Below are 25437 nucleotides of genomic sequence, written 5' to 3' on the forward strand. Positions count from 1 at the left end.
AATCTTTGCTGTCTGGCGTTACAACAAACACATTCAATCTAACTTAAAGAGTCTATCTTTAAAGCTAACTTGAAAATTTTCAAGGATGATTTGAAAACAGGCCCTTCTGAGGTGCATGAGTGACCTTTTTATTACCTTGAGCAGCTGTTTGTCGAATCCTTTGATTTTCGGTCCAGGAACGGGAGGCAGCAAACAAAGCCTCACACTAAACACAAATATATTTGGAGAAAAAAAACAAAAACATAATGAGATTCTAAAAGTTGATACTGAATTCAACATTTTGCACAAAACTGTTTTTCAAAGGTTAAATAAACCGCTTCAGTTCTTTCAGTGGATAAAAAGTACTTATTTGGATGATTTATTTAGATAATTATTATATTTTCCTAAGGTGTTTGCTAAGGAGTTAATTTGTCATCATTTCATTGTTAATGCATGGTTAAGAACAATGTCTATCAACAAATGTTTTTCATGATCATAATATAAGCACTATGGATACTGAAAAACTACTTATCTAGAGTACGGAACAAAAGCTTCCACGTGTCCCGACAGGATTAAGAGATTAATTTTGGATCCCGTTTGTCCTTGTACTATTGAGAATGTCTCACATTATTTGACAATGTAATTAGTCTATCTTTGTCTATTTAAATCCGTGCTGAGAGAAACTGGCCTAAAAACATTTGAGGGTGAAGTGAGGTACTGCAAAATCTGGATCAATCCTCTAATGGCAATTTAATCCTACATAATGAGTATTTGTCAGCAAAAACAATGAGGCAAATGATGTATAGATATGGTCTGAGCAAATTTGATTTCAATCACACTGATAGATATGACTTTACATTTTCCAGTGCTGATATAAAAACAGAATAAAATGCAAAACTAAACAGATGAGATACCAACCAGCGATATAATGTTAAAATATATCTGAAAACAAAAACATTACATTTAAAAAAAAACAACAACAACAACTAATAATTCACAACATCTTTTTCTGTAATTAATCGCGATTAAAAACATTGGAGTTTTTAATATTTTTTTATTGTAATAATTTTATAGTTACTCTCCAAATTAATGTAGAAACAACTTAAAGACAGTATATTTTAATTTTTTGTTTAATGGCGTATTTTTTATGAATGAAGACCAGTATCACTGATACTAATACTGGTACTGATGTCTTATGAAATTGATTTTTTAAACATTAATTATAGACATTCAACATTACAGTATAACTAAAAGCTATCAATTTCAACATTTATTAGGCTTTAAAAAATAACAACTTAATATAAGTGAACTTAAAACAATCTTCACATAAACCTATTGTAATAAATGTCATATTTACCTGTGGCCTTCCTACCTGTCTAACAGGTAGGAAATATACAGAAATTGAATAAAGTTAACAAACATTCTTCACTGCATAAATTATAAATTAAACATAGATTAATCCTTATTAAAGCTACAATTTTCTGTTACCTTTGTTCTTTGATTAACATTAATGACAGACATCACAGCAACTGGTTTATTAGGCTGCTGTACCTTTAAGACCTGCCGGCGCCGAATATGACGCAGATCTCATTTTCTCACAAGTCTTTAAGTTCATTTAACACATTATTTAACTCATTTAAGACTGCTCTTATGAGGATACTCGATAAAACTGACATTTTGGCATAATTCTGTAAGTTATTGTTTGTTCAAGCGCGAAAGAAAACTCGATACTGGTGCGCGTCTTTCTGTGCACACGAGTCTTGTGTGTGTCACACGGACACAACATTCACAGACAGCGCGCTCTCGTTAGTCTCGTGGTGCTGTTTAAAACTGAAAAAATTAATCGCATGTGTTAACGCTAATTTTTAAAATGTTAAAATCTTTAAAATAAATAAAATAAATGAATAAATAAATAAATAAATAAATAAATAGAAATGTTTCAGGCTCAAAAAAGCACCTGTTTCGTTTCATGTTTAGCATCCAGGTGAGGATGAGGACGACGAAAACAGAGAAAACCGTGACCATGATCCACAGCGAACGCTCTTTGGATAGATCTATATAACACAAACACAAAAACAGGAAATAGTGATGAATAGAGTACATTTCTACTGCAATTTGTTTTTCACTTATGACAGTAGTTTGCAGTGACACATACAGTACTAAAAAAATTAAAAAGAATAACAGGATAAATGGTAGGTAAAATTGGGTCAGTGCATTTAAAAAATAGCACACATTGGAACAGTGTAGTATTTGAAAATGCTGTGAGCTGGAACAGGCTGATCTCTGACTCATTTTGCTCTATTTCATGCTTGCAGTCGTCAGGTGCGACTCCCTCCGGGCCTGAAGCTCCGGGGCAACTGAGGCTTAACAGGAGCTTCAGCTCAAAAACATGCATGGCTGAGGTTGTGCTAGCCGGGTGAAGATGAGGTCATAACTCCCTGGAGAAACTGAAGGTCTGTTGGTATTCCCTCTAGAACTGTCTGCTCTGTTAGATACATATGCGTACAGCAGATTTGTTCTCAGACTCAGCGGGAGACCATAGAATCACAGGCTGTGGTCCTGAAAAGGCTCTCTGTGCCGGATGATAATTTAATAGGCTTCAAGCATACCTCAACCTACTGGACCAGAAATGTTTTACGTCTCTTACATGTGTCTAAACTGAAATCATTTTTCGTTTCTTTCATTAGCCTACTGGTGCACATTTTATATGTTTAGCGGCTGGCAAGTTCAGAAGTTAGAGAATAGAAAATCTGGGATTATAAGTTTCAACTCAAATTGTTATGTTGATAAATATAACTTAGTTTAAATATTTTAGAAAAAATTTAGTAAAACAATCAGTTTTATATAAACATAAATAAATAAAAATATAAACTGGGGGTCGAAAGTTTGGAATAATTAAATCTTTTGATCAGCTCTTGCTCAGTAAGGTTGCATTTACAGTAAAGTCATCTATTTTAAATGTATTTTATCCCAGTGATCAAAGCTGAATTTTCAGCATCATTACTCCAGTCTTCAGTGTCACATGATCCTTCACAAATCATTCTATGCTGATTTAGTGCTTAATTATTAGTAATGGTTCTTATTATCAGTGTTGAAAACTGTAATAATTTTTTTTCAGGATTCTTTGATGAACAGATAGTTAAAAAGAACAGCACTTATTTGGAATAGAAATCTTTTGTAACACATTCTAAATGTATTTACTGTCAATTGATTTGATGTGTCCTTGTTGAATAAAAATATTAATTTCTATTTTTTTTTTTTTTTTTTAAATCTTACTTACCTTAAACTTTTAAATGGTAGTATATCACAGTATATGAAGCAGCACAACTGTTTTCAACATTGATGATAATCAGAAATGTTTCTTGTTCACCAAATCAGCATATTAGAATGATTTCTGAAAGATCATGTGACACTAAAGACTGGAGTAATGATGCTGAAAATTCAGCTTTGCATCACAGAAATGAATTCCATTTTAAAGTTTTTTTTTTAAATTGTAATAATATTTCACAATATTACTGATTTTAAAATTTTTTGATCAAATACATGCAGCGTTGCTAAGTATCGGAGTTCTTTCAAAAATATCAAAAATATTAATTATTGCAAACTTTTGATTTGAACCTTTAATGAGAAATTTGATATATAAATTTAATTGTTGGCTGGATAATTCACAGAATGCTATTATTATGCTGTTGTCAAATCCTAGGCAAAGTGTGATCCGATACCAGTCATCTATGCGAAAATACTGGTATAATTGTCTTTTTTAAATGCTGTGTATTGTATGTATTTTTTGGTGTTTGTTTGTTGTTTCTTTTCTAATGGACTTTGAGTCTGGAAATAAAAAAATTTAAAAAGTTGAAAGTTTTGACCAGTGTATGAATGTGTGTGTGTGTGTGTGGTGTCTCTCTCTCTCTCTCTCTCATATATATATATATATATATATATATATATATATATATCCCTAAAATATTTATAATAACTAAGTTTTCTTCAAATAATGGGGAATAAAAAAAACACTTACAGTCTGGCATTATAATGTAGGTGGTTTTGGTCCATTCACTCCAGAATCCATGATCGGGTTTACATCGCACCTGCACCATGTATTTACCAGGGTGAAGACTGAACACGTTATAGTACTTCTGCCTGCCAGCATCATACTCCTACACACACATAAAGAAAACACTTAAGTCTCATTAATCAATATGAAAATATATTAAATATATTTTTATTTATTAATAATAACTGTATTCATATTTTTATTACTGTTTTAAAAAATAAATGATAATGTATTAAATCCCAAAATATACAAATTTAATATTTGTATATTTTTGGATGTAATACATTATCATTTGTTAACATTTGTTTAATACAAACTCTATTTGTTGCATATTGCAAAATATGTTGATATGTCTATTTAAAGTTTTGTGAATTCACAAAAAAAAATCTCTTGACTAAAATGTTCATGTAGTTAACACATAAAATCATGACAATCACAGCATCAGCAATAATCATCAGTTGTGTTGTCTCAGTTCATAGAGCCAATACTATTGCTCTCAGGTTACTCTGTCACTAGGCAATCATTATTGGTAATTCCTCTGTGTTACTGAAGTACAGCCTTTGGGCAAAAAAATCTGGTTTGATCTAGTCCCTGTTGTTCTGCATATCTAGCCTCCCTCAGGTTTCTGCGGACTAATGAAGACATAAACCCAGACTGGGACAGTCAATGATTAAACTCTTGTGTATCAGCTGATTTAATGGCTGTCCACCAGCGTTCCATTCATTCAAGTTCTTGGATAAAGTCACAAACAAACAACTGCTACAGTTAACTATTTTCTAGTCTGTTTGGTAATATTTGAAAAGCTCACATTCAATAAGTTAGTTGGTAATACTAGTCCATCATATCAAGAAAACAAGCGTGTAATGTTGTGAAGACAGCCAACTGTATTCTAGTTGTTTCCTGTAGGTGGCACTAATCTAAATAGTCAAGTGCAAATAAGGTAACAATCTAGACTAAAATGTAATCGATAATCAAAAATTTTCTATAGAAGATGCACAATTTTTTTTTTTACCCACCACCCATTCTTTATCTTTTTCTTGTTTAACTCGTAGCTGGTAAAGTAGCGTGATCCATCCTGAGCGGGTGTCTGCGGTTCGTGGTTTCTCCCAGAACACTTTTACAAACGGACCCTGGTCTTCATGGACCACTACTGCTGTGACGTTCTCTGGAGATTTTGGTTGAACTGTGGGTAAAATAGAGAGGACAGGATAAGATAAGCAAAATATACAAGAGTTAAACCAACTAATGTACTAATAATATGATCCCGTGATACATTTTTGTGACAGTAAAGACTTTACAACAATGTCACTTTTGATCAATTGAATGCATCCTTGATGAATAAAGGTATTAATTATAGGGGTCCTTGATTATGATTTCACTTTTTTTAATTTAGTTAGAAATCAATCCCTTTTTTTAAGGACCACAACAAATGTCTGGTAGGGACTACAACAAGCTTCTTCCTGGGTTGGTGACATCACAAACCCCAAAATTGACATAAACCCTGCCCCTGGGAACATGCAACAAAGGTGGTGAGGCCATGTTGGGCTGCTTTAGAGAAGAGGAAGAGTTGTTGTAGTAGAGTGTTGTTGCCATGCCGTCATGTTACGCCGGACTGCTTCACAAACGAGGGTCAATTCAACGCTGGATTTGCACAAAAGATTAACATGACGGCACATGCTAGTCGATGAGTTGAATCAACTCCACAGCAACTACATACATTTATCTACTAACAATTCAGAAACGTCCAGATGCATTCTAAAAGTTTTAACTTCTTCCCGAGTCTCTCCATCAGTACCCGACTTCGGTTTGAACAATGTAAGGCTGAACACCGTTACTGACAATCGTCATTTTGGCTGCGTGAGATTCTCCAGCTTTGTTGTTGTTGAGCAAGTGAAGCGTGAGCTGTTAAAGCTCCGCCCTCTTCTGGAAAGGGGGGCGGAAGCAGCAGCTCATTTGCATTTAAAGGGACACACACAAAATCAGCGTGTTTTTGCTCACACCCAATTTGAAAAGCTATAATAAATTATCTTTATTTTGAACTGAAACTTCACAGACAAATTCTGGGGACACCAGAGACTTATATTACATCTTGTAAAAGGTCCCCTTTAAAAAAAAAAAAAACTGACTCCACACTTTTGAATGGTAGTGTAGATCACACCATTTTAAATGTGGAATACTTATACAAAAATTAGTTCTGTTATAATTTACTCACCCTCATGTTAAACACAAAATATAACATATTGCTGAACGTCAATATATTAGGACAAAAAAAGCACCATATAAGTGTTCCAAACCATATATTGCAAACCAGTTTGATGGCCCCTAGTAACTTAATGCTTTGATTATACAGAAAAGAATAGGTCTGATAGTTTTTCTTATTTTGTGTTCTAACAATCTCATGCAGGTTTGAAATGACACGAGGGTGAGTAAATGATGACATAATGTTTTTTTCTTGGGTGAACTATTGATTTACAATTCTGTACATTCAGCAATAACACAGAAAACTAGTTTCTTCCAGTTAGAGGGTAAAAAGCTAGTCGACATCTAATAATGTCATCCTAAGGGACCTTTGCTCATAAACTTGTTGAAGGAGGAATAAAGAAAGAACAGAAAAGTGTTCTTCGTAGTGTGAATGAGTGTTTCGCACCTTCAGCATGAATAAAAAACTTTAGTTAAAGTTTAGTCTCAGTTATAGTTGTACATATGAGTTAATGATAAGATGGAATTGGACTGCAAAATTGTTCAGATCAGGTGGATAACTGTGCAGGAACTGAAATAGCTGCTAAAAATAAACCACTAAAATTAATTAGACTGGTAAAAATTACCCTTTTGGCTTAATGCAGGAGAGAACATGTGACCGACGGAAACTGTGTAATGTTTTATGACCCAAAGGACAGAATAATTTTGTGTCTTTCGCAACAGTGATTCCAGACGGTCGGGCAGCAATAACATTCCTCTCATTGATGACTCCACCGCAATAAAATCTGCAACAGCGGTCAGTAACCTCCAATATGTACTGATAAATGAAATTACGAACAAATGACACATTATACAGGAAAGAACATAAGGTGAGAGAGGTGGTTGAAGAGAAATGAATGGGTGACAAATGAAGAGAGAGGGTGATACAGTACAGGATGTACCTACAGAAAAGCTTATGATGACAACATATAAGCATACCTATATAGACCACATCCACCTCCACGGGGTCTGAAATATTCTTCCCCAGGGCGTTAGTAGCAACCACGGTGATGTTATAGTTGACCCAAAGCGATGTGTCATTTTTGTTGAAGAAACACGAGTTCTCGCCCGCGGTTCTGTAATCTGGGCACTCGTAGACCGTCTCTGAGCTGAAAATGAAAGATATTAACAGACCGATTTACACATGCTAACTACAATTTAGACACCAAAATAAAAATATGAACATTTCTAGTTTGTGTCTGAACACTAGGGATGCACCGATACCGTATCGGGCCCGATACCAAGCTCAGGTACTTGTACTCGTACTCGTAAAAATACCCCCGATACCAAAGACCGATACCTCACGTGACGTAACCGAAAACGAGTTTTCCGTGCACAGAGACACCGGCGGCAGCAGCAGAAACAATGTCATCCTCAAGGGAGTGGAAACACTTCAAATTAATGATGACAACACACACATTGCGAACTGCATGCTTTCAATCACAATTCGTTATCGATTCGTGAAGGCGGGATAGGCGGAATCGCGCTGAATGACGCAGTCCAGAAGCGCTCTCTCTCGCGCGCTCTCTCTCTCTTTCTTGCGCGCGATCCCAGTTCTCAGACAGCGCGCGATCAGTTCTCCTCGCGCCTGAATGGTCAAATGCACACATAGTTGTCAAAATGTCCATCGTGTGGAGTATTTCACGTAAATACAGTTATGGCTTAAGTGGACGTAAACATTTGGGTGAAAACAGGGTATGTGTCAGTATCCATGGATTCGGTCTTAAAGGGACCGTAGCCTATATGTCATTAATGTTAATAAAACAACAAAATATGTTAAATAAATGTATACATGGTAAATAAACCTACTGTATCTGAAAAAGAATTTTATTTAATTTGTATCTCTATAGTATTTGTTGTATTGTTTGTAATTTGTTTGTAAATTTCTTTTTATATAACAAATATATATATATATATTGGTAATTATGCCCTTTGAAGGTTATTGGACACTGTGAATTTTTTTGTTCTTTAAGTTTGTGAGAAGCACATAAAAATTATTACTTTTTTCATTAGAGTAATAATAAAGAAGCTGTCCTACATTCATTAGTCTCACTGTGTTGTGATTGGAAAACTGCAACAACACCAAAAAGAGAGAGAGAGAGAGAGAGAGAGAGAGAGAGAGAGAGAAATTAATAAATGTATAGGCATCGGTATCGGCGAGTACTAGAAAAAGAAGTATCGGTACTCATACTCGGTCCTTAAAAAATGGTATCGGTGCATACCATAACCAGAGGCAAAAATGTGTACTTCCAAAACTGAAAAACAATACTGTGCCAACCATAGTACTCAATACTAATGTTGATACAATCAAAATATTAACTAGATTTGCTCAGTGTACTTTACGTTTACTATGTTTGGGCCAAAAAGAAAATGACTTTCTTAAGGTAAACTGGAGTTGTTGGGGTTTAGTCCATGTCTATTAGCTTTGATGCTAATCTACAATTCCATTCAAATGTTTGGGGTCATTAATATATATTTTGAAAGAAATTAATACTGTTATTCAACAAGGCTGCATTAAATTGATCAAACGTGACAAAGACTTTTACATTATTACAAAAACTCTATTAATCAAAGAATCCTAAAAAATGTATCACAAAAATATTAAGCAGCACAACTGTTTTCAACATTGATAATCAGAAATGTTTGCTGAGCAGTAATGATTAATGATGAGTAATGAGTAATGATGCTGAAAATTCAGCTTTGACATCACAGGAATAAATTACATTTGAATAGGTTGTAATAATGTTTCACAATATTACAGTTTTTACTGTATTTTTTTAATCAAATAAATGCAGCCTTGGTGAGCATAAGAGACTTCTTTCAAAAACAACAAAAAAATCTTACCGATCTCAAACTTTTGAACAGAAGTGTATATGCTAGTGTACTCCTTACAGTTGACAAAATAAACGTTTTATTGCAGTAAATGTACAGTCTTTTCTGAGAAAATGGACCAAAAATATTTGATGATTCATCTTTACTGCAGGGGGTGTATGCAAATTTTTGTCAAACTTCCCTTTTAAATTACAAGCTCATTTCATTTGTATCTTATCATTGTAGCCTTGAAATGCCATAATTCAGTCAAGTTACCTTTATTTATAACACTTTATACAATACTGCTTGTTTCAAAGCAGCTTTACAGTGATAACAGGAAAATGATTCAGTTATGCAAACAGAGTTCATTTAGGCTGTATAGCAGCTCTAAAAGAAAATAGTTGTTCAGCTGAATTCAGTATAGTGTTGATTCAGTTCCAATTATTTATTTAGCATGTTTTTCACATGCAAACTGTAGGAACATGAATTCTCCGAACTGCACTTGGTGCACTATTACATGGTATTACTGTAGGTTTGATAGGTTTGTTTACAGTACTTGCTGAATCTCAAACCCGTAATGTTGGCATAACACTTCATGGACCTGCTCTGGTGAAAATCGGAGTAATTTATATTTGACAGGGTGTGTGGGCACGTGTGTGTTGACTGAAGGCAAGTCATGTATGTCTTTCTGATTATTTCCCATGAAACAGAGAAATAAACACATGGCAGTTAAACCACTCATTACTGGAGGAAAGGGCGAGACACAACACAACAAGAGACCTTTGATATCTCATTAAGAGCCAAAGAAAAGTGTAAAGATGCTCATTAAAGACTGAGTCTACTCTCAAGATAGAAAGGAAATGCTTTCTTGGCTCTAAAAAGGGAAAAAGTAGAAAAGAGACTGACTGTTCTAGACGGTAGTAGAGGGCGTAGGTGGTTGGCAGACCCCCGTCATCTCCAGGCTCCCACCAGCAAGTGAAGGTCTCCTTCTCTGGAGAGCGACAGCTTGTGAGTCTGGGTTTGCCTGGGGGACTGACACCTGTGGAGATATTGTGCCCATTTAGAGTGCATTAGTTGAATTCAACATTTTTATTGCATTATGCTCATGTCGTTCTACACCCGTAAGACCTTCATTCATCTTCGGAACACAAATTAAGATATTTTTGATTAAATCCGATGGCTCAGCGAGGCCTGCATAGACAGCAATGGTACTTCCTCTCTCAAGATCCAAAAGGTACTAAAACAGTTCATGTGACTACAGTGGTTCTACCTTAATATTATAAAGCGACGAGAATATTTTTTGTGCGCCAAAAAACCCCAAAATAACGACTTTTTAACAATATCTAGTGATGGGCGATTTCAAAACACTGCTTCATGAAGCTTTGGAGCGTTACGAATCTTTTGTGTCGAATCAGTGATTCGGATCGTGTGTCGAACCACCAAACTGCTGAAATCACGTGACTTTGGCGCTACGAACCACTGATTCGATTCGCAAAGCTCCGAAGCATCATGAAGCAGTGTCTTGAAATCAGCCATCACTAGATATTGTTAAAAAGTCATTATTTTGTTTTTTTTGGCGCACAAAAAATATTCTCGTCACTTTATAATATTAAGGTAGAACCACTGTAGTCACATGAACTGATTTAAATATGTTTTTAGTACCTTTATGGATCTAACAAAAATGGAGTGGCATTTTGGAGTACCATGTAAATACCATAGTACATACTGCTATAGTACATATACATATATAGTACAAAGTACCATGACATGAGTTTTTGATCCAAAATTTTACTTCTTTTTAAGTCTAAGCTTTAAATAATTTTGATAGTCAAGTAGCTGCAATGCTGAGTGAGATCTCACTCTTTTAATATAGTTTATACCATTTACATAAATGTTAAATATTACAAATACAAAATAGTAAACTAAGCAAAAATGGATGACAAGTCCATATTACTGTTTAAAAGTTTGGGGTCAGTAAGATTTTTTAATGTTTTTGAAAGAAGTCTCTTCTGTTCAACAAGGCTGCATTAATTTGATCAAAAATACATTTTCTATTATTTTAAAATGTAATTTATTCCTGTGATGGCAAAGCTGAATTTTCAGCATCAGTTTTCAGTGTCACATCAATCTAATATGCTGATTTGCATTGATTTGCAAACATTTCTTGTTATTATCAATGGTGAAAACAGTTATGCTGCTTAAAATTTTTTGTGAAAACTGATATTTTTTTAAGGATTTTCTCATGAATAGAAAGCTCAAAAGCATTTATATGAAAGATAAATCTTTTGCAACATTATAAATGTCTCTTCTTTGTACTGCCTACTGTAGGTTCATAAGCAATAACACTGCTCACCTGCTGCTTGTGATATTAAATTGGCAATAAAGGTCAAACTCAGCACGGCCCAAGAGTTCCTCATTGTCCCTGATGGCTTCTAAACCCCTTAGATCTGTCAGTGAGAGATAAGAGAGAAAGCAAGATATTAGTTCTCATTTCCATTGGCATACAAGAGCCCAATAACTCTTTAATAGATGGGGAAATTACGTTTATACAAAATACATTTATTACAAATAAAAATGTGCATTAGCAAATAAAAAAATGACAAACAGACTTAATTTGGTAATGTTTGTCTCATGCTAAAATACAGGTTGTTGAGGAGAGCAGATACAGTAACTGTAATTGATTCGCACGTTCATGAACCTTCTGTGTTGACAGTATAAACATAAGATCATGTTCATGTGGGACAATTACAATGAAACAGACAATGGACAAAACAAAAACATATTCATTTGGAAAACTTTCTTTGTCACCTGAAAATAACTACTCCTTACAGACCAGAGCAATCATGCCACTTCTGATATTTTGAATATGATCCATTAAAAAAAAAAAAAAAAAAAATGCAGTTCTAGATCAAATCTTGTGAAAATTATTTTTTCTGCATTAGCATTTGCTCTTAAATTGTTTGTTCAGATCAGATTTCATTATTTTTGTTTAAATATTTTTCCTGGAACAAGTGTTTTTGCTAAAATGTTTTTATCTGTAAATCAAACTGAAGGCATGTTTTATACTGTACCTATCACAGGAGGTTGTTTCACAATAATCAGATATGTTCTTGTCACTCACTGGACATAAACAATACCTATTCACCATGTCTGCATCTTTACAGAGCCCCTAAAGGGACATGGTGATGAAAAAAATATGAGATGGGAGAAAAAAATATATTTCAATGCTTTTGCATTCGTAAAACTTGCGCAAAAGTTCTGCGTTGCCCCGAGAAATTTTGTGTTCGCTTGCAAAACCTTTGCGTTAGATTGCAAATCTTTTGCGTTCACTCGAGAAATTTTGCGTTCCCTCGCAAAACCTTTGCGTTCCTCCAAGAAACTTTGCGTTCACTTGAAAAACTTTTGCGCTCCACTTTGAAACTATGTGTTCCCTCAAAACTTTTGATTTCCCCCAATGAACTTTGTGTTTCCTTGTATTTTGCATGTGAATGCAAAAGCATTTACATATATTTTTCCTCCCATCTCATATTTTTCCCCCGGGCCCGTAAATCTTTCAACACTTTCTCAATTATTTGTTCCTTCAGTACTTTTTATCAAAAGCCAATATAAATCATGATCTATTTGATTTTAGAGAACAGGAGCAATTCGGGTCTGTTAAATTCATAGTTAGCTGTAAACTACTGTGAAAAACGTACTATCTATATTCCATGAGGTTTTGCAACCAACAGCCTACCAATTAAAAATATAGCGGTCATCAAACTGCCACTTTGTACATTTTACATGGCCAACGCACCATGTAAAAAAGCAGTATCTCTTCGTGTGGGAATTTTCCTGCTAGTTTTATGAGTTATTTCTGTATGTTTACAACATGACATAGACCTTGAGGCAAAGCCCTTTTAAACTTGCTTTTCAACATCACCTTTCTGTCAATGGAAGAAAAGACTGCTGTTGTCATATGTGAAACTTCCAGAAATAATTGTTCAACTCATAAAACAGGCAGACAGATCCATGCCTCCAAGCAAAGGTTTAAAGGTCTAAGGAAACCATTTTTAACTCAAATTTTCATCAAAACAGACAAACACAGCAAAACTAATTTTCAAATGTTTAGCTAATGCAAGATAGTAAACCTAAATAGGGAACAAAACAGGACTACATCTTATATTAGCACTTTTATTTATTATTTATCACTGTAAAAAATTATTTTCATGATTTATCATCACAACATTTTTTCTTTTGTCAAATCAACTTAAATAATTAATGTGGTTCAGATAATATCATAATATTTTGAGTTTCTGTTGATTAAACCAATCGCCTTCATTGTATTAACTCAAATTTTTAATTTCAATTAACTCAAAATATGATTGATATATGATTTTCTTTTTTTTATTAATACTTTTATGAAGTAAGGATGCATTAAATTGATCAAAAATGACTGTAAAAACTACTGAAATATATATATATATATTAAATAAACGCTGTTCTTGTGAAATTTCTATTCATTAATGAATCCTGGAAAAAAAAAATTATCACTAGCTGTTTCCACAAAAATAGTAGGCAGCACAACTGTTAGATGATAATAAGAAATGTAACTTTAGCAGCAAATCAGCATATTATAATGATTTCTGAAGGATCACGTGACACTGAAAATTCAGCTTTGTAATTTACTGAACTTTTTCATAATGATGCGAAAAGTTAAGTAAATTACTAAATGTACTTAATTTGTGGGATCTGACAATCATCAGAACACCCACATTAGCTGTGCAATTGGGTTGTAGAGATTTTTAATATTTTTGTCGGGAAAATCTATTCAAAACGTCTGAAGTATGTTACCTACGACTTTGAATCAACTTGCAAATACCTCAAAGTGTGCCTGTGCATGTAACGGAGCTCTGTAAAGTCCAAATCTATTGCTCATCTTTCCAATGAATGCCCATACTAATAATTCTCATATAGATATATTAGTCATATATGAATGATGTCACAACCTATACACCACTGACCTATCCTCAGTTGTGTAATTCATAGAAACTTGAACTGAAGACAAGTCCTGACTCATAGAAAAACATGACTAAGTCAACTCTCTGGAAACTAAAGGACGCATGAATGCATTACCAGCAATTGTTTTCATTAGCATTTAGCCGTTAGCTTGAGAACACACCTGTAGCATGGGAACACAAGCTAATCAATCAGTTTGCATTTTCTGCTTTGGCATGCAGGCTCTTTTTCACCTAACATATCAGTTTCTGTCAGCTTTACGATATTAAGTGCTACCGGTGTAAGCATGGAAATAATATGCAAATACATTTGGCATCTGACTCCTCCGGAATCGGCTTAATCTCCAGCCTACCATTAATCTGATGATAAAAATAAGCACTAAGCACATGGAAAGCATGATATTAGGACTGCAGATTGAGACAGACATAAACATGACAGATAGAAAATGAGAGAGAGAGAACTTTTATTTCCCCTTGTGAACAGGATGGCATCACAGATTAAAAAAAAAAAGAAAAAAAAAAGGCTTCTCCAGCTGGCATTTTCTCCGTATCTGATTACGTAAGAGATTATATCATCATAACAGAAAGACCCGGTCCAACTGTGTTGGGCTTCATTCCCTCTCAATGCAAAGTGGAATAGTGCATGACACTGCCCTGACACAAGCTGGCAGCCTACCAGCGCCTCAATGAGTTCAACCACCATGGAGATTGAAGGAGGTCACTGGATTGTTGTTTTTTGATGTGAATGGTTCAATACACCTTCAACTATGCATTGCTGAAAAATGGCATAGCTTGGGTTCTAATATGCTGATTTGGTGCTCAATTATATCAAGTACTATTGATACTCAATTATTAAAGACCCCTTGTGGTGAAAATCAAGTTAAAATCGCAAGTGTGTCTGACTGCGTCCCGTACTACAAACCACGCCCCATTCTGGATGTCATCAGAGCCCGTCCCTCTGGAATCACTGATGTCGTCCAAAGCCACTTGAAGGAAAGCCTGCAACCTTAGCCAAAAAAAAGCATAGTGCCTGCTAACGCTGCGGTACGTAGGGAAGGAGACAAGAGCCGCCTTTTTTTAATGGATGTCAATGGAGAAGAGGCTCCCTATAATAAGACTTTCCCTGCATCCCAATGTGCATACTACCCACCCTATCCGCCCTAAATAGTATTGAATATTACCAATGTCACTATTTAGGATGGTTAGTATGCACATTGCAAATTAAGCTATTTTAGGGCATGAAGAAATTATTTTCACAGGAAATGTCATTTTGATTATCAAGGATGAGTTTTAACCAATTAAATAATTACTAAATTCAGAGAAAATACTACAACTATTAATAAACCGTCTCTAAACTGTATTCTAATTAGTCTGTTGTGTACTAACCTTAATTGGCAATCAGTCAGTAAAGCTATAAAGGTGTGTGGATTGCTGACCCTTTAATCTTCAAAACAGAATCCTGGGCCGAGTTTAATTCAGTAATGAGACATCACAGCACAAAGGGGCATGTCTGACTGTGACGTGTATATACTGCCATTTATTATGTAATCAAAAAGAAAATTACTCTTGGTCTTCAATCGTTGCACATTATGTCAATGCATTTATGCCAAGAAATGAACATCAAAACAGGCAGTGATAATGACCCTAAGCAAGACCTTTCCAAAGATGACAACCTGGAAGGATTGATCTTGCATTGATCTATTGACTTGTTTAAATGTACTGAATGCTTGTCCATTGGCAAACAAATGGTGCACTCTGAACTGTTGCAGAAAAGACACTGACAATCACTGTCTTGTTACTTAGTCGTGTACAATGAAAATTCCGACACTGTGGTGCCTGTGGTGACAGCAAGCACAACAAGAATATCATCTACTTCTAGCAGTAGCTTCCTGCCACTCATTTGTTGTCTATGTTCCTGATGGCAATATCCACTGTCTAACGCTTTGATTTTAAGAATGTTCCTTTTGATCTGATAATTGGCATTAGAAGATTGCCTTCCTACTGTTTACAGCTATCTTACATAACTTCCAAGTGGGGGTAAGCTGCTAAGCCGGGCGAACAGTAGCAAGCCGGGGCTTGCCGACAAGTCGGACCGTATCTAAAGATTATCTAGCAACCCGCGCTCTCACCCACACGCAACTCCATTTCTGTCTCCTGTAATTCCATAGATAGACCTCTGAGAGTTCTTGCTGGCATTAGGAATTAATGTTCTCAGGTTAAAGCTATGAAAAGATCTAGGAGGATTACCTGACCTAATTTTGCCCCATCATTTTATGTACATTTTATTTTACATTTGCACTTTGCATTGCGAGAAATTAAAGAGGACTTATTATGCTTTTTTACATTTTAAAATTTCTAGTACCGACTTCGATACCAAGCCGGTGCTGAAATTTTAAAATTGCTTTGAGCGCTATTGAGCGGATTCGTAAACACCTCTGATTGGCCATTGTGTTCAAATGCTCATCAGATATATCTGTGATTGGCTAAATTGATCAATGCACGGGAGAGTTTAAAAGCACACGGAAGTGTTTGAATTTGAAAGCAGGAGCATTTGAAAGCAGGCTTCTATCAGTGGACCGGATAGACTTTCAAACGCTCCCGTGTGTATCTGTGAAAGTGTTCAGTGAAGAGCGTCATTGATGTCTATTAGTATTTACAACATGTTTTTGAAGCGTTGATCATTGTAACCAATCACAGACATATCTGATGAGTGTGTGAACACAATGGCCAATCAGAGATGTTTACGAATCCGCTAAACAGCACTCAAAATGTCACATTTTTAAAATTTCAGTACCTACTTGGTATCGAAGTCAGTACTTTTGACAACGCTACTTTCTTTAGTGTGTACTGTTGCTGTTTGAGTATGAAAAAGGTCTGCAAAGTTATAAAGCACAAAGTCCACTCCAAATTATTCTCTATAGGCCTATCATTAATCACTGTTTCTGAACTCCCTGAAATGGCTCGACTGTAGCCTTCAGTTTTCTTTCGGCAATGTACATGTCACAACATTCCTAACTTAAATAATTCCCGCCCAAGGCATACACAAAATAAAGAGGCAGTTGAGTCGCGTTAGTACTGTGTTGTCACCACGCCCAAGAGATGCTGTTTTTTCAACCCTAGATCTAACCCTGGATCAGTTATAGTAAGGGGAGTGATATTTCCAATCACAACAAACTGATCTAGCTGACCAATAGTAGCACACTGTACTTTCCAGAAGGAGGGGCTTCATAGAGACAGAAACTAAACAGAGCGTTACTAACAGACGACAGAGGTGCTATGTGAAAAATAATGTTTTTTGAAAATCAAGCATGAAAACCTATTCTAGTAGATCCCAAAAACAAAACCAAGACTTTGTAAAAGGTCTTCTTTATATTATATTGAACTACACTTGGACTAATGAATATTAACTATATAGTTCATCAGAAACTGTGCATAAAAATAGAATGTCAACCTATCGGAATGTCTTCAGGACTACAGTATCTGTTTTTACTAACTACACATAAATTAGATTTCATGCATTAATGCAAATGAACGGGTGCATGTCTGTCATAGAGCAATGAGGTTATATGGGTTGTTTCAGCACATATCAAAAGGAGATAGCTTAGCAAGTACAATTTTCCATTTAGAATTACTGAAGATGGTAAAACAGTAGTTCAGTCGAACAGATGACATGGTTCTTGTAGTCATGACAACAAAATAAAATTAAATTCATTTTTTGCTTCTTATTCCTCTTGGTGGAAAAAAAAAATGCCAAGGTGGTGAATCATACTGCAGAAGGAGTGCATTAGAGATTAGTGAACATAACTGTATTGTTTCCTTCAGAAATTCTACTCAGTTTATATGCAATTAAACCCTATAATGTTCCACTTTGTATGTCTATTAAAAGCATTTGACATGAAAATATTGTACTGTAGAAGATAGAAACAAGAAAGTAGGAGGAAAAGAAATCTTTTAATTTATTTTTGTTTTAAACTTTCCTATAAACTATTAACAATAAATGCAACTACACAACTGCAAACTTATTCAGTAGATAAAAACTTTAAAATGCTACACACATCCAACTATGCTTTTTCACATTTTTGAATGTTTGGGATATAAATGGCATGTTGACACATGCCAAACATCTGCCTAAGGAACACACATTAAAAAATTTCCTAGAATTGAGCCATCTGTTTAGATATTATCCAGAATTTAGTGGAAAACCATAACAGGAAGCAATTTTTAAAAAAGTTTCTCAAACAGAAACAGATAACTTCCATGGTCGATTAACACTTTTTTTCTGACAGTTTACAGTGTTCAGACATTTGTCAGTCTACAATGTGTTGTTCTTTCAAATGATCTTTCCTCCAGCCCCCGCAATGAAACTCTGCACCGGCTGCACAATATATATCCATCCAACCCAAGCTAGATCCAACACACCTCCTCAAGGTGTGAGCGGCGGTGTAGTGTTGCATTAGTGGGTGACACAGAACTGAGCTGATCGGCCGTGAGCCAAATCCAGACTAATGTTAGGGATTAGGATCGTTACATTGTTGACTGGTTGGACCTGTGTCTTTGGGGGCATATCTAGTCATCCAGGTGGGTGGCGACGACTGCGTAAGATTAATTAACAGCAAATCTCTAAAGTAGTCTGTCGTCATTCAGGTATAATCAGATCACATGGAGTTTGTAAACTCATTATAAATTACAAATGACACAGATATCGTAAAAGCAAGATACTTGTTTTACATAATTGCGACAATATAATAACAGGCTTTTCTTTTTTGAATTGCCTTTTTCTTAAAGGGATAGTTCACTCAAAAAATGAAAAATTCAAAAGGATAGTTCACCCAAAAATTACAATTCTGTCATCATTTACTTATCCTCATGCTGTTTCAAACTTTTCTTTCTTCTGCAGAACACAAAAGAAGATATTCTGAGGATTTTTCTCCCTATACAATGAAAGTCAATCGTGGCCAAAACAACACAGAGGAAAAAATGACAATTCAAAATGAAAAAATGCTGAAATTTTTTCAACATATCTTTTGTGGTTCAAAAAATAAACTAGTCATACAGATTTGGAACAGCATGAGGGTAAGTAAATGATGACAATTGTAATTTTTGGGTGAACTATCCCTTTAAGAGAATAGATTCACTTCAATTAAAGTTGAATGATTTAATGCACTTAGTTTCCACCAATTGTTTGATTAATGTAATTTAATATTTCATTTGTGACGTGTAATGAAGAGGTGATTTTGGCCCTGAGACATACTGTAATCTAAGTGAGAGGCAGTCTGGTGGGAATGCATCTGAATTTGATATAAAATCATACTATATATTTACAAGCTGAGATACAAAATGCAAAGAAAAGGAGTAGCACGTGTACTGCACAGAGACCAAAATACACTACGTTAGTATAGATATACATCAACATTTGTTATTGTTGATGGAATAACAGAACGCCTTAGATTAACAACTGAATGAACGGTGAAACCAGTCGGACAAGCTCTCTGACATCTTCCCCTGTAATCTAGACATACAGTGGGTACGGAAAGTATTCAGACCCCCTTAAATTTTTCACTCTTTGTTATATTGCAGCCATTTGCTAAAATCATTTAAGTTCATTTTTTGTCCTCATTAATGTACACACAGCACCCCATATTGACAGAAAAACACAGAATTGTTGACATTTTTGCAGATTTATTAAAAAAGAAAAACTGAAATATCACATGGTCCTAAGTATTCAGACCCTTTGCTCAGTATATAGTACCCTTTTGATCTAATACAGCCATGAGTCTTTTTGGGAAAGATGCAACAAGTTTTTCACACCTGGATTTGGGGATCCTCTGCCATTCCTCCTTGCAGATCCTCTCCAGTTCTGTCAGGTTGGATGGTAAACGTTGGTGGACAGCCATTTTTAGGTCTCTCCAGAGATGCTCAATTGGGTTTAAGTCAGGGCTCTGGCTGGGCCATTCAAGAACAGTCATGGAGTTGTTGTGAAGCCACTCCTTCGTTATTTTAGCTGTGTGCTTAGGGTCATTGTCTTGTTGGAAGGTAAACCTTCGGTCCAGTCTTAGGTCCTGAGCACTCTGGAGAAGGTTTTCGTCCAGGATATCCCTGTACTTGGCCGCATTCATCTTTCCCTCCATTGCAACCAGTCGTCCTGTCCCTGCAGCTGAAAAACACCTCCATAGCATGATGCTGCCACCACCATGCTTCACTGTTGGGACTGTATTGGACAGGTGATGAGCAGTGCCTGGTTTTCTCCACACATACCGCTTAGAATTAAGGCCAAAAAGTTCTATCTTGGTCTCATCAGACCAGAGAATCTTATTTCTCACCATCTTGGAGTCCTTCAGGTGTTTTTTAGCGAACTCCATGCGGGCTTTCATGTGTCTTGCACTGAGGAGAGGCTTCCGTCGGGCCACTCTGCCATAAAGCCCTGACTGGTGGAGGGCTGCAGTGATGGTTGACTTTCTACAACTTTCTCCCATCTCCCAACTGCATCTCTGGAGCTCAGCCACAGTGATCTTTGGGTTCTTCTTTACCTCTCTCACCAAGGCTCTTCTCCCCCGATAGCTCAGTTTGGCCGGACGGCCAGCTCTAGGAAGGTTTCTGGTCGTCCCAAACGTCTTCCATTTAAGGATTATGGAGGCCTCTGTGCTCTCAGGAACCTTAAGTGCAGCAGAATTTTTTTTGTAACCTTGGCCAGATCTGTGCCTTGCCACAATTCTGTCTCTGAGCTCTTCAGGCAGTTCCTTTGACCTCATGATTCTCATTTGCTCTGACATGCACTGTGAGCTGTAAGGTCTTATATAGACAGGTGTGTGGCTTTCCCTAATCAAGTCCAATCAGTATAATCAAACACAGCTGGACTCAAATGAAGGTGTAGAACCATCTCAAGGATGATCAGAAGAAATGGACAGCACCTGAGTTAAATATATGAGTGTCACAGCAAAGGGTCTGAATACTTAGGACCATGTGATATTTCAGTTTTTCTTTTTTAATAAATCTGCAAAAATGTCAACAATTCTGTGTTTTTCTGTCAATATGGGGTGCTGTGTGTACATTAATGGGGGAAAAAAATGAACTTAAATGATTTTAGCAAATGGCTGCAATATAACAAAGAGTGAAAAATTTAAGGGGGTCTGAATACTTTCTGTACCCACTGTATATCAGCACTTATGTTTGAGAATTCACGTTTCTGCAAAACCAAGACAGATTCATACCTGATTGCTTTCCCCAAACTTCTAAATTACGCTACAATGCATTATTCTATTAATTTGCTCATGTTATAAGGCACTTCTAATTTCAGGGTGGCTTTGACAGCTTGTTACAAGGTGAGCACTGTTGACGTTAAATGACGTGCATTCAACAAGTTGCAGTGAATTACCTGCCAGACTGCCATTTTTTAAGGGAAAAAAGGTCTTTTCCATACAACTTTACAGTAGCTTATGTCAACATCCAAAAACGACAAAAAAAAAAAACTATAACAGTCCACAAATTACCATGAAAGTAGTCCAAATATGCACTCTATATCAAGTCTTCTGATACAATGCAATGGATTTTTAGAAGGAACAGGATAGAATTTTAATTATTCAAAAAAGAAATCCAAACTGCTATTATATGGGAAACTATGGAAGCTTGTTTCTGAGATAAAAAGACCTTTTTTACCTTTTTTATTTTTTTAAGCTATAGAAGCTTGTTTCCACCACTGAATAAAAAATAAGAAGGTAATTGCGACTTTTTAATCTCACAATTCTAACTTTGTATTTTTTTTTTTTGAGAAAAAATGTCAGAATTGTGAGATAAAAAGTCGCAATTACCTTTTTTATTTTTTATTTCATGGCGGAAACAAGCTTCCATAGGAAACAGCTTTGTGAAGATTCTTCAAAAATCATCATTTTGTGTTCCACTGAAAAAATAAAAATTTACAGGTTTGGAACAACATGAAGGAGAGTAAATAAAGTTTTTGGGTGAACTACTGTATATTTTTATGCTCTGTTCTGACATGTAAAAAAAAAAAGTAACTGCAATACGAAAACAAACTGAGTAAACCTCCAAAAATGATTCATTCGGGAGTGCAAACAGTGACTCAACAACATCATCGCTCTAACATGGGATCTGTTCCTCACACCTGATAATACCAAGCAATAAAAGCATACAATTATGCAGAGGTCAATGAGTTAATCGAGTGAACAGGAAATAGGTCAGTGCTGGATAGAAACTGAAAATTTAAGAGTAAAATATATGAAGAGCTGCTTAAGCTGGCTTAAAGGGGTTATTTGTACCTGGAGGATTTTTCTGAAGAACGGAGCTCAGTTTAACTGCTCAGGACAAACAAAGGACTCATGAAGAACCATCACAAAACAAACAAACAGTCGTAGATCATCCAGGTAACCACACACAGTATTAAGAATCAATGGTTCACATACTTATGAATGGGGTTATTTTAATAAATTCAGCTATTTTTTGTCTTGTGGATTATATGTAAACATCTTTTATGTAAAATATCTTACTCAGGACAGTACTAAATAAAAAATAACATGCATTTTGTATTATCTTCTTTATTTTGTTAAAATTATTCACATTTTCACAGATTCTGCAAGTGGTTCACATACTTTTTCTTGCAACTGTATATAAACATCAAGATATTTAACACTTCATGACCGTTCAATCCAAACTGTTAGCCACATTTACCAGATATACACTCCACATGCCATGTTTGATTCTTATTGCCAGTAAGATCCAGGCTCTCTAGATGGCTCTAACCAACAAAAGATAGACTATCATGATAGCAGGAGTTTTACTGGCCAGCTCAATAAACAACCAGAGCGATATGAAAGTGTGTTGAGCACTCTCATTGATACAATGGCTAAATGGCCACTTAGGAAGTGGCAGGTCTCACATTAATCAGGTTAAGAAGCTATTGTGAGATCTTCCGTTGTGTTCAGTACACGTCACACACAAAGCACTGGGTTTAATACAGATGAATATCAAATACATAAAAGATAAATAGAAAAAGCTAATTTCTGCTCATACTGCACACTTTGTCCGACCTCAGTTTATTGAGCATATCAAGATGAACAATTAAGATTATTTTTTATTGTCTGACCATAAAGGAAACGGGAATTTCTTAAGCTTTATTTCAGTATTACAGTATAGATCAAAAGTAATCACCTCTAATTAATAGGATAAAGAAGCCTATTTATATGAACTCAAGCTAAAGATATTTCATTCATTTTCTGTGTTTAAGACATCTTAACCAGTGGAACACTTCTGTCCCAGTTTAGGAAAACTGTCAATATTCTCATAATCAATACTGAAAAGAATATTTTCTTTTTGTTGTCTCCACTGACCTCCACCTCTGTTTGAATTGCATTCCAGCTGACAAAAGGATCAAATATGACACCAAATCAACATTTAACTCCGAAGCATAACAAGTCACCCATTATTAAACCGTTGATACTCATTGCTGAATTGGAACACTGAAGACTTCACAGGCATTCTGTCCTCCTATGCCCAGGATTACACTGATGCAAAGCTCATTACATAATGAACGCCTATATCAGCACTTTCCACCCGCTGATATAATTAGACTTTAAAGCCCTGCTCTGATTCTGGGTCAGTGTGAGGCTACTTGATGATCATGTCAAAATCAAAAATATTTAAGTCACACTCTACATCAGTGCCTGTTAAATGTATAATAATGAATTAAAATAGTTGCACATGATAACATATAACCTGCTTAATATATAATTGCATGCAGCTATTGAAATTCATTCATGTTCACTCACAATGATTCACAGATTAGTAATTCAATGCTATTACTTAGAACAACAATAAATACACTATAATAAACACACTGTATATAAATGTTCTAATGTAAAGTGTGACCTATATTTTACATCCTGATTAAAGAATTTGGCAAAAGTCACAGATAATGTTAAGAAAATAAAATAAAAACCTTCCCTTGTCCTTCATGGAATTTTAGTATGAAAAATCAAGCAGTTGAAACTTATAAATAAAACATTATGTATACAACATTATATATAAAAGACGTTAACAAAAATGCACAATAAAGTGCAGTTTTCTTATAGATAGATAGATAGATAGATTTCCTTAACTATCATCTAAATTATTTGAATAAAAGCAGTTAACTTAGATGTTACCCTATGAAGCACACTGCAAGCTAACTAACAACTATTTAAACAATAGTAAAGTTGATTAAATATTAAGTGTTTAAATAAGTAGATTAAATAGTATAATTAATATTGCAGAAATAAATATTGCAGTTCAGTCAAATCATTCATCAGAACATTTTTACCATATAAATAAATATACTGTCTTGCATTATAAACCTTGTTGGGTACTTACGCTAGCATACAGTCATCTTTTCTTATTAAAATGTTAATTCTAATCAATCAAAAGCATTCAATAAGAGTTCTTCGACATCTCAAAAAGCAGAAAAGTAGCAGCTCTGCGCTTACCTGCTGTTCACAGAGCTCCTATAATCCCTCTTTAATGCTATCAGGATGCCTACATTGAACTGGCTGATTTCTGCTTTTCTTACTTATGTAACAGCACACTCGTAAAGCTTACTTTATATCTTGAGCCGACGTGCGTTCCTACAACACTCAGGTAAGTCAAATGCCTCCGGGTGATGGGCATCTCCTATCTAACCGGTCTGTCTGTCAGTGGGCGTGGTTTCGATTGCTCAGCTCCTCCCACACCAACTCCTCCCACTTTGCGCTCTGTTGTGTACTGAGCGTTCAGTCAGTGCTGATGCTGATTCTGCTGTCGTTTTGACGATACATGAATGAAAAATGGATTAAAGATTGCTGATTTACATTATGGATTAAAGATCTGTGATTTGCCTTATCACAACAATAAATAAATTTTGAAAGTGCTCAAAATACCATAAGAGGTAGGTTTACTATGTCATCTAAAGTATTCATCTTATGCAAGCAGTGCTGACAGAATTTGTTTCTTATCTCTGTTTTGTTCAGTTTTGATTGATTTTTATTTATTCTTATTTTATTTTTTTTATTTTTTGTATGTGGGTGTTCTTTTGAAAATCTAATAAAAAGTAAATCAAAAAAAAAAAAAAAAAAAAATACCATAAGAGGCAGGCTATATAAAAGAGAATTTACATTTCATTCAACTGAAATGTTTGGTATACTGCAGCTTTCTTTGTGGTTTTGAGGTTTTTTGAAGAAGAAGAAAAAGAAGAAGAAAAATGTAGAAAGAATACACACACAAAAAAACATTTCATCTGTATCATTTCACTGTGCCAAAGTCTGAATCATAAGTGACTCATATGACTTCACAATCTTGAGTGTTTATTTTCCTTTTAGATGTACTACTGTCAGTATTGCTATT

At 35.2% G+C, this 25437-nt stretch overlaps 1 protein-coding gene across 2 annotated transcripts in view; it reads right to left on the reverse strand.

Annotated features, from left to right (window-relative positions):
• Positions 1-24723, reverse strand: part of LOC127525086 (prolactin receptor-like) — a 29940-nt gene extending 5217 nt beyond the window's left edge. Inside the window, exons 1-8 of one of the 2 annotated variants that reach the window (XM_051917321.1) lie at positions 24546-24723; positions 11436-11529; positions 9989-10121; positions 7211-7380; positions 5050-5216; positions 3998-4136; positions 1937-2033; positions 136-205 (exon numbers count right to left, since the gene is read on the reverse strand). In XM_051917321.1, the coding sequence (XP_051773281.1) occupies positions 136-205; positions 1937-2033; positions 3998-4136; positions 5050-5216; positions 7211-7380; positions 9989-10121; positions 11436-11499 (840 nt within the window). In that variant the 5' untranslated portion in view covers positions 11500-11529; positions 24546-24723. The remainder of the gene's footprint in view (positions 1-135; positions 206-1936; positions 2034-3997; positions 4137-5049; positions 5217-7210; positions 7381-9988; positions 10122-11435; positions 11530-24545) is intronic. The other variant, XM_051917322.1, reaches the window with a different exon arrangement.
• Positions 24724-25437: the final 714 nt, after the last annotated feature.

Source organism: Ctenopharyngodon idella, chromosome 13 (genome assembly GCF_019924925.1).
Source record: "Ctenopharyngodon idella isolate HZGC_01 chromosome 13, HZGC01, whole genome shotgun sequence".
Lineage (NCBI taxonomy): Eukaryota > Metazoa > Chordata > Actinopteri > Cypriniformes > Xenocyprididae > Ctenopharyngodon > Ctenopharyngodon idella.